This window comes from Sander vitreus, chromosome 18 (assembly GCF_031162955.1).
Source record: "Sander vitreus isolate 19-12246 chromosome 18, sanVit1, whole genome shotgun sequence".
Classification (NCBI taxonomy): domain Eukaryota; kingdom Metazoa; phylum Chordata; class Actinopteri; order Perciformes; family Percidae; genus Sander; species Sander vitreus.
The window spans coordinates 11,193,966-11,204,234 of record NC_135872.1 but is presented as its reverse complement, the minus strand read 5'-3'; the positions used below and the strand labels follow the sequence as shown (position 1 = coordinate 11,204,234).

The 10,269-nt window shown below is 37.3% G+C and overlaps 1 protein-coding gene across 1 annotated transcript; it reads right to left on the bottom strand.

The window, feature by feature from the left end:
• Positions 1–938: 938 nt before the first annotated feature.
• Positions 939–1,492, bottom strand: ripply2 (ripply transcriptional repressor 2). The gene is made up of 3 exons (XM_078275481.1): positions 1,370–1,492; positions 1,194–1,264; positions 939–1,101 (listed from the first exon to the last, which is right to left on the bottom strand). The coding sequence occupies exons 1-3, from the start codon at positions 1,490–1,492 to the stop codon at positions 939–941; spliced, it is 357 nt and encodes a 118-aa protein (XP_078131607.1).
• Between the last annotated feature and the right edge of the window lie 8,777 nt (positions 1,493–10,269).

Genomic DNA, 10,269 nt, shown 5'->3' with positions numbered 1-10,269 from the left:
TCACGCTCACGCAGTTTCCGCACTTCAGGCGACAGTGCGCAGGAAATGGCGCTTTAACCACCTTGCACTTATCCATGGGAAAAGAGCTGTTCAGCCATAAGCACGCGGATGTGTCAGATAAACCTACTCTGCTACAACTTCTAAGTAATTAAGCCCAGACGTGTCCGTGAGCTCCAGGAAATAACCCCTAGCCACTCCACTTGCACTTGTCTCGCATTGCCAGACCTTCCTCCGCAGCGCTGCGGAGCACTAACCTTCATCCTGGACTTTACATCTGCATTGCATATACTATATATTCTTTGCAAGTTTTGCACTAAACCCATTAAGCCTTTTTTTCTTATGCAATATTACTTGGCATTGTATATATTTGCTTTTCTGTATTTATTGTTTATAATGTTTAATATGTTTGTTTGTTTGTTTATGTATGCACCTTTTACCAAGGCAAATTCCACATAATTTTCTTTTCCTTTTCTGATTCTGATTCTAATTATAAGGAAAATGAAATTAGGCTATATAATGTTATAGAGATGCTTTAATGAAGAAGCAAATGAAAAAAACAAACAGAGAGCCCAGATACACATAAACCAATACTGATGTCTAATGTCTTACAGAGTTTCAAATAGGTCTTTTTTTATACAGTCCCAGTGGAGAAGGTCTTTCCCTTCGCTCAAAAAACTTTGTTTTGTTCCTGTTCCTGTATAACTGATTCGACTACCGAATAAAACCTGATTCAAATCAATAATTAAGCCCCAGACAACGACATTCATTTTATGCATTTTATTGCAATTCTCAACAAAGTACAAAAGAGGTAGACATGTTAAATGAATAACTTAAACAGTGAAAAAGGTCAATTTACATATATTTACAGTAATAAGTTAAAATAAATATATTATCACATTATGAAGCAATTCGTCTTCAATGGCTTGAGAGAGCCACATTTAGTTCAGCTCCTTTTCTATCTCCTCCTCTTCATCATCGCTGTCTTCATCGCTGCTGGAGTCTTCGTAGGGGCAGATGGTCGCTTGAACCGGATAGTTGCGCAGGAGCATTTCTGCTTCATGGTACAGATAATCGAACCATCTCGATTTCGGCCAGTACAACCTTTAAAAAGACATAAAAAAAATTAATAAGAAATGCGTACAAAGAAATAACCCGCACAAGAATTAAAGATAATTTACCAAAACTCTACTTACTTCACTGGGTGAATGAACTGAGGAGCTTTGGGGAGTTGTGCAGCAGAAAGTTCTCCGTGAATAGAGTGAGCCTGAAAGTTAAAACAGAACGACTTTGTTAAACTTTTTATCCATTAAACAACGCACGTTTGAATAAAAAAAAACATTAAAAGTCAAATCAAGTCGTCTAAACTCACTTTGTGCGCCCCAGTTGTGTCCTCTGTTCCAGTCCATGGTCTCCACAAACGACCGGACTGCTGAGTCACATTGTCTCCATTAAAAACAGAAGTTAATCCAACTTTGGTAGTGAAAGTCCCCATAGTTCCTTGTAGTGGTCAGTCCTGCGTAAAGTCCTCAGAGGATGTGTGACTGAAGGCAGCTAAGAACCTCCTATTTATCAGGGCCCTGGGTAGCTAGTGCCAAATTGCGCTTTGACGAGTCCCCAAGTGTCTCCTTGCGCCACGCTGTTGAGGTGCGAAGTCACACTTCAGCAAACTCCAACCATATGGCCACTTTCTTTCTTATTAATATTGTATGTAGAATAAAAATATCACGAGTGATTAGCCGATTTAAAACATATTTCTAAGGTGAACTCTGTAATGGTAATTTGATTCGATGTTTAACAGTCATTAGGTGAACTTGTTCTCTTCACCAACTATGTAGCCCATTATAAGTGCGCATAATGTAGAGGTATCATTATCTGCAGGTCTATCTAGTGATGTGATGTTAATTAGGTTTGTGATTAAATTGAGATTGGTTAGATAAGCTCTTGTTGATAAAAAACGTGTTCTTCAAACTCTTTAACCCCTTCACCTTTCAGTATCTCTGTCTGTGTAGCCATTTGTGTGTGAGGTGTGAAGAAACACGTGCCCATACTGTCATTGCCTGCTGAGTTGGATGATGGAAGAAGGCTCGTGCGCAGTGTGGAGGGCTTGACACGCGGCAGCCTTTTGTATATACAACAGCAGGAGGGGTGCTAATTGCTGCACCTCAGCAGATGCAAAGCTTGAATGCATCACAATCCCATATGGAAAACCTAATACTCAACCTGTAGGTTTAAGTACAAACAGTTAATGAGAACAGAACACTGTATTGTTACGTTATGCAACTTCTATAGGAGCTCCGCTTTCTGCCCTTTATGAGGAAGAACTTCTGTAATCCATTAACTCAACTAGTGCCCATTCTTTCTTTACAGGGGTGTTCTTTTAGATAGGCTATGTGAAGTGTTTCCTAACAGTGCCCCAGTTGGGGGCAGTGTGGGCTAAATGCTGGGATAAAATGATAATGGGAACAGTGTCATATTTTTAAACATTTGTTGTTTGAATTATCCAGTGGTGGAAAAAATATACAGATGCTTTACTTAACTAACATACTATGAAAATACTCACTACTACAAGTCCTGCATTCAAATCCTTACTAAAGTAAAAGTATGTAAGTATTGTCAGAAAAAATGTATTTAAAGTATCAAAAGTAAAAGTACTCATTCTTCAGTAAAATGGTCCCTGTTAGTGTATATGTTGCATTTTACTGCTGTAAATGTTTAAGGTTGAATCTACAGCAATGCATTATATTCTCTAAGATCATCAGAGAGAGTAGTAAAGTGACTATAGTAACTAAAGCTGTCAGACAAATGTAGTGGAGTAGAAAGTACAATATTTGTGAGTGTGTGTGTGTGTGTGTGTGTGTGTGTGTGTGTGTGTGTGTGTGTGTGTGTGTGTGTGTGTGTGTGTGTGTGTGTGTCTGTGTCTGTGTGTCTGTGTGTGTTTTTTTTTCATCTGGCTTCATTCAGAGCTAATGGGTGCCACATTTGCAAATACTACTTTTTGAACGTACTGTAGCAGGCCTGCAGTATGGGGGTCTGTGTTTAGGGGTGAACTGTGCATGACCAGCATTGGATTTCTTTGCCCACAAGCTCCATCCATATCACAGCACTTCTCTCCGGGGAACAAGCAGTCAGAGCTGGGCCTCGCTTTTGTGGGGCTAATTGGACACACCATGCTCTGCTGCTGTCTTGTTTTGTGCTTTTGAGTCATTCACTCTTTTGCTATACTTTGTACTATAATGGAAAATATATAAATGGATGCATTACATGCTCTTGCTTTTTAAACACATATGCACAAATGGGCAAAGTAATGCAGTACTTGTTTTGATTTTTACCATATAGTAAAACTAGGTCAGCATACAAGCATAAGAGTATTTTCAGGTGCTTTCTTCAAATCTGGCCATCAAACAGATGCATCTCATATGTTTTTAATAATGTAGGGACAGCTCTTTAAAACACACATGATGTATTTTGAAAGGATAGTGCTAAGTATGTCATAGCAAGAAGGAAAAAATACAAAAGAGCAGGAAGAGTAAATGCGAGGTCTGAGCTCTGAATGAAGCGAACACACACACACACACACACACACACACACACACACACACACACACACACACACACACACATGCAAGAACAGACAAAATATTAAGGACACTTATTATGGAAAGTGCTACAGGAAAGAAAAGCCATTATTCCTCATAGGCTTCCCCTATTAAAATAAACCAATAACAAAGGATGAGCTGGAGATCAAAACAGGTGACATCAAACATCAAAATATGAAGATGTGTAGAAGATTTGGATTGTACAAAGAAGAAGCTGCAGCTCAACATCAGAGAAATAGATGTCTTTAACAGACATCCAGTGTTTTATTTCTGACTGAAAAGTTCACCATTTGCTCCTTGCCACATCTACTTCTCTATAACTTTTCCTCATAAAACCTCCTCCATTATCTCTATTGCTTCACTTTTGTCTCACTTTCACTTTTTTCTTTTTCTGCTTATTATTCATAGGTCATATTGCTTATTTTTTGCCCATGTCATTTAACACTTCTCTCTTACAAAGAATCTCATATTTCTCTCTAAAATGTTCCTCTCAATGGCAACATTCAACCACTAATAATGTAATTTTCTAGTATTTCATTCAGCTAAGCCTTTTTGAAAACACAGAATTGAATGTGTTCCCAAAATTAATATGAATTCATTCTTTAGCCATCAGCTAAAAATGAAGTTTACCATACAGCCTAGACATTAACATGTAATACTGATACCCTTCATAGTTGATGGTCCTGCTTCCAGTGTGTGTGTGAGTGGTTTCACCCATTATCCTTGTGCTGGACTCACTAAATGAATCTGCGCTGTTGTACTGAATGAAAAACATGTTCTTATGTCATGCACCAGTAGTAGCAGTATTGTTAGTTATCTTGATATTATCCTTGGACTTGGTAGGGTTCATGCTGGGCTACTGATAAAAAATACACAATGTTGCGAAAGATTCTATTGTATTCTTGGAAACGATAAGTTATCTATCTACAAGATGAATCTTGAAAACAAACCTTCCTTTAATTCATTCCATTCTTTAATGAGCAAAGAACATGTTGAGATTTTTAGGCTCCTCTCTGCATTCACACTCCAACAGTTTCCAAACATGCAGCAGTTGGGTAGTCCTATTTTGTCCTTATTTAATTTGGAGGAGCTTGGAAGACTTACTAAAGTTGCAATCCAAGACAAAAAAATACAAATCTGAAGAGTCAAAATAACTTCTCAAGAACCCAGACTATGGACATCAGTACAGTCAAGTTTAATGTAGTTTAGCTTTGGCCATCTGGATTAAAAATTACTTACAAGCTGGTGCAATACGATTTTGACTTTGCATAGACACATTTTTGTTGTCATGCTCTTTTAAGACCTATACGTTAGGTCTATGTTTAGATTCTCCATACATTTGTGATAATAAAGTAAGCCCTAACATATGCCCTATATGTAGTAATATGGTAAATCAGAATCAGAAACAGGTTTATTGCCAAGTAAGTTTTCACATGCAAGGAATGTAGTTTAAAAAAAGAAGAAGTAAAGAATCCTAAATATAAATTTACACATAACATATTTGTAAAATATATTTGTTTTTAGAAAAGCCTTACAGCGTTTAAAACGAAGAGGATGGAATGTGCAAATGTGTAGATATTCTAGTCATGCAAGACTATTTGTTAAATGTATTCCTGGGAATCAAACTTTGCTCTCCCTACTGTTGTAAGTAATGCCGGGGCTCAGGGTAACTCCTGGCTTAACAAGGAAAACATTTCTGCATGTGACAACAGGAAGGGAGAAGATGTGAGTCATGATTAATTAATTATTATTAATTATTATTATTAATTAATTTTCTAACAAGGTGATGCTAATGCTTCTAATACCACCTCCCTGCTTTCATCTTGCAATTATAGATCTTTTTTTGTTTGTGGGGTTTTAAGGGGAAAAAAGCTTTGTGGGGGCTAACAGCTCTTTTTAAAATGTGCATCACTATCTAATCAATGAAGAGCTGTTTGTGTTGAAATTAAGGACTTCCTGCCTCTATTCTTAAAATCCATTTTATGTGATTCATACTGTGAATACATTTGCCAAACAACATCATGATCTCCTCCCATGGACTCTTAACAAAGGTAATCATGCAGATTAGATTACACACAAGAGCTCATTCATTTCACACCTCAGCTTCCGTTGAGATGTAGATACCTACATTGTAAATACACAATATTGTGAGATACTGCATATCTTCCATTCAATATTTGTATTTAATATAACTGTATGAGTTATCCTTACAGAATAGCAGTGTTGTGACCAAGTCATGTTTGCTCAAGTCCCAACTCCAAAGTAAGTGTCCAAGTCTCAAAATATAGATAAATAAGTCAAGTCAAGTCAAGTTTTTTATAACATGCAAGATAAAGCACTTTTACTTGAGTATCCGGTCTTTATAAAGCAAAAAAAGAAAGGTATTAGTCCGATCAGAATGAGTCTCCAAAGGACAAACAAAGGCTGATAGAAATTTCTGATGATTAGGTCTTGCATTCAGCATTTTGCTTTTTCCCTTCTTGCGTGAAATTTTTAAATCCAAAAGTGATTACTCGTGGCACAGACAGCCAGTGAGGTGGTCTGGTCCAACTAATAAGGCTTCATTAGGGGTCTTTGATGTTACGTGATGCCATAGCAAGGAGTTTGACTGACAGCCAGTCACCCAATCATGAAAATCACATACCGGGGAGCTTTTTGAGTCGTCAATCATGATTCAGAGTGTGCTTTGCTGCCGCTGCATAGCATACTTGATAGTTAGACAGAAATATAACAACATTAAATTATATTATTTCATATTTAACAGCTAACATTCAAACTTATGAATACATGCAAGTCATCCGAGTCATCATGCCTGAATTTAAGTCAAGTCCTGAGTCATTAACTTACAAGTCCAAGTCGAGTCTCAAGTCAATCATTTTTTTCGTCAAGGCAAGTCGCAAGTCATTAAAACGGTGACTTGAGTCGACTCGAGTCCAAGTCATCAAGTCTCAAGTCCACATCTCTGCAGAATACCAAATGATCAATGATTACTAAGGCATAGGGCTTGAAGAAAGTTATTAACAATGGAGCTGCAGTAAAAATTGTGCATCATCCATCCTTAAGTGGCAGTTTAATCAAACGTATTTGGTATTATTATTATCATTTATCTCAGGTATCACAGTGCATGTTTATGTGTGTTTACATGAGTTTCTATTTGCTTTGAGTTGTGATCCAAAAATAGGATATGCAGAGGTCAGGCTCATCCAGACTCTGGCTTAATCAAAATCCAGAGGGTTCCCTTGGAAACCCTCTGACAGGGACAAGTAGAAGCAAACAGTATATAAGAAAAACTGAAAGAAATACTGTAAATTCAAATGCAAACACATGACAGAATAAATCAATAACTCTGAAAATAAGAGGCTGTGCCATGGCACATACAGCTATGCTTTTATGGCTTTCAGTTGAAGAAACATGGATCCACAATAATACAACTTACAAGATAATGGTATGGTTGTGCATGCCACAAAAGCATTGTTAACGTTGTTTTACTCTCTCTTTTTTGGTTCTTTCTTACTCCGTCATCTTCATTTCAGCCACTGACCCTCGACCACAGAGACCAAAGACATAAATCCCCCAGCGAGGGTCAAGATGACAGTGCGGATGTCTTTTCCTTTTGCTCTGCACTAATATTAATCTCCGCGACTGCTCAATGTGTAGCACAGTTTTGGGTTTATGCTGACAAAAACAGATTTGAAAGGCTCAACTATCAGAGCTGATGCACTGAAAGATGCCACACATGGGAGTCAATTTAAATGACAAAGAAGACAGAGAGAGTCTTAAAGGTTGATGTTGATGTTGCAACGCAAGAAAAGGGAAATAGTGCGAGTTTAAGTGTGTGCTTGAATGCTGTACCTGTACGTGAAACTGGATGTGCAACAGGAAAGCCTCAGTATCCCAGGCTTAATGAATCTAAACTTGTAGAGACTGTTCTGCAGAGGTTGACACTGAGAATGAACCCAGTACCAGATACATAAGGGAATTAGGATGCAATTAACAAATGAATTAGTGAATGTTCATTTTCACAAAGTTTCCACTGCCCCCAAGTGGCTAAAAATCAGTTATGCAGGTTTAAGCAAAACTGCTGTTTTTATGCACACATGCTGATAAGCTAATGCTAGCACACACGCTAATGTAACATGTTAATGCTGTGCTGAGCTAGTATGGTGGTTTAAAGGTTTTGTACTGATACAGTATGACCATTTTACTGTTGCTGGTAACTAACCATTATCTACTACTGTGGTACTCTATTCCAGATACCATACAACTGCTCATACAACCATTCAAACAACAACGTTTGGTGTGGGATCGAGATTCCTTGCTTCCATCTCTATGGCTATCTCTGGAGACCAACTGCAGATGAGGAGCTGGCATACAGATATTAAGGAATACTCATTTCAGTCCTGATAAACATAATATACAGAAGGCTAAGTGCACAGGAAAAGATCAGCATACGGAGGGGTCTTCTTTACATTTGGTATTCTAACTGCATTCGGCACATATCAGTTGTGTTTTCACTCCTCTTTAACAAGTACTTTGAACATTTCGGTGCTAGCTACCACTGGACACATTTCTTGCCTTCGCAACATTTACTATAAAAACAAAATCTCCCCAGGACTGAGATGGCTTGAGAAGAACAAAGCAACAGACCAAAGCACACCCAATGGGACAGCTTTTAGAAACTAGTTGCTTTCATTGAAATATACAATATAACATGCAGATACATATGAGACATAATACAGCAGACAGCAAGCTCTGATGTAGTTTTTCCACACATTCCAGCTTTTAATAAAATTAGTCTAGCAATAATATTTGGTGCTTTTTTTTGCGAAGCTCTGGGCCTCAAGGGGAAATATCTGCTGTAGTTCATTACAGTAGCCTTTGCTATTTCTGTAGTATTTTACAGCTTAATTTGAGCAAAACTCTCTTTCAGCTGAGCAGCAGAGACTAGAAAAAGGTCACAATGTCATCTGGAGACAAAAGGTAGGAGTCTATGAAAACACTGATTTTACAGAGGTATGGGCACACTGATTCATAGACATGAGTAATTCATTCAAACAAATAATTTGGATCTGATAACTCAACAAATATTATCAGAGAGCATCACCAGATGACATCATCATTTGAATTGCTCCGAGTAAAGCAGCCACTTTCTGATTTCTGATGGCATAACGTTTTACCATAGTTTATTTGCCATAACAATCTTTACCAAACATTAACTATACTCTAGTTTACACATGCAGATATTTTAGAAATCATTTTGGAACTGGTGACATAAGAAAAAGTTAAAAAAAACGATCTTCCAGGTTTTGCAGAATAGTCTGGCAATAGCTCTGCCACAGTGCCGTTCTTAATACTACCACCAGATGACGCCAAAATGAGGGATCTTTAAATCTTACACATCGTGGCTTTAATTTGAAGGATCTGCAACAGGACTGTGTTTAAAATTCCATGGATGGTGCTAATAAAATAGTTATAACCAACAACAGTACCACCTCTGCTAAAAAAAAAAGGCACCTTGCAGCTGAAGTTTTCAGACACCAACACAGAACTAGCTATATTACATACAATATTAACACTGAGATAATTTTGAACACAGTAGTATACACATGGCACTCATAGCATCCGGATTTTAATGCATTGTATGCATTTGTGATCATTCACGGTGAATTATTTTTGTGAAAGAGAAATGTAATTTTGGTGGCACATCAGTGAATGAATGGATGCCTGAAGTGGCTCTGCTTAAGAGGTACTTCAAAGATTCTAATTATTATAAGTAATGCAGGACTACTAATGAAGCCAGTTGCTTAAATGAAGATTTAGGGCAGGCCAATTAGAAAAGTGCTTCCTCGAGAGACTCGGTGGGTGGCAAATTATAGAACTGCACTTGGGGGCTTTCACAAAACCTACCACTGAACCCAACAGAGATGTTGCAATTGATTGCTCAAAAACAGACTTGGGTTGTCCCTCGACAGCTGTTCAATAGTTGATTGAATATTCTGTGAAAGATTCACCAACTGATTTTGTTACAGTGCCCAATAACTTCCCCAAATCTCTCAACAAAGCTGGGACAATGTTACAATAAAATGGCTTTATTTTTAAGTTAATGTCATTTGTGTGATAGCACTGGCATATTTTGGGAAATAGATCAAACAAGTGGAATATTTTAATTATTGATTCATGTATTCTGCTAGCTTTAAAATTAAAAATTGGCAGCATTGTGGTTATTTCCATTGGTGTACGTCTTGTATTATCTGTTTAAACAAAACAGAAAAGTACATTGTATTCTTGTGTAATAACTTAAAAAAAGCATTAAAAGCATTAAAAAATAATGCACTGTCCATACTGTCCATACCATACATTGTGGACACAGTAACACTTCACAATTTATACTGTTTAATACCAAGGAATGAGGACGGAACAAAGTCAGGCAACTGACTGAATGAATAGCTAACAAGGTGTTTCCAAATCAAGGATTATATAATTTATGGTAATTCATTTTACATCACGCTGCTTGATTTTAATTGTGTCTCATTGGTTCCTCAAACTCTGTAAGTCTGGCACTCACCACTAATGAATCATTCCAGATTAACTCTTTAGTATGTACATAGTTATATCAAGTGGTGTGTCATATTGTAAAATATAATTATGCATAATGTATGGTATCATTATTATC

Excerpts from the sequence above, each read along its gene's own strand:
- ripply2 (XM_078275481.1), bottom strand. The coding sequence starts at position 1,492 with ATGGGGACTTTCACTACCAAAGTTGGATTAACTTCTGTTTTTAATGGA. Across the intron at positions 1,265-1,369 it reads ACACAACTGGGGCGCACAAA|GCTCACTCTATTCACGGAGA; the intron begins GTGAGTTTAGAC and ends TTTAACTTTCAG. Across the intron at positions 1,102-1,193 it reads CAGTTCATTCACCCAGTGAA|GTTGTACTGGCCGAAATCGA; the intron begins GTAAGTAGAGTT and ends GTCTTTTTAAAG.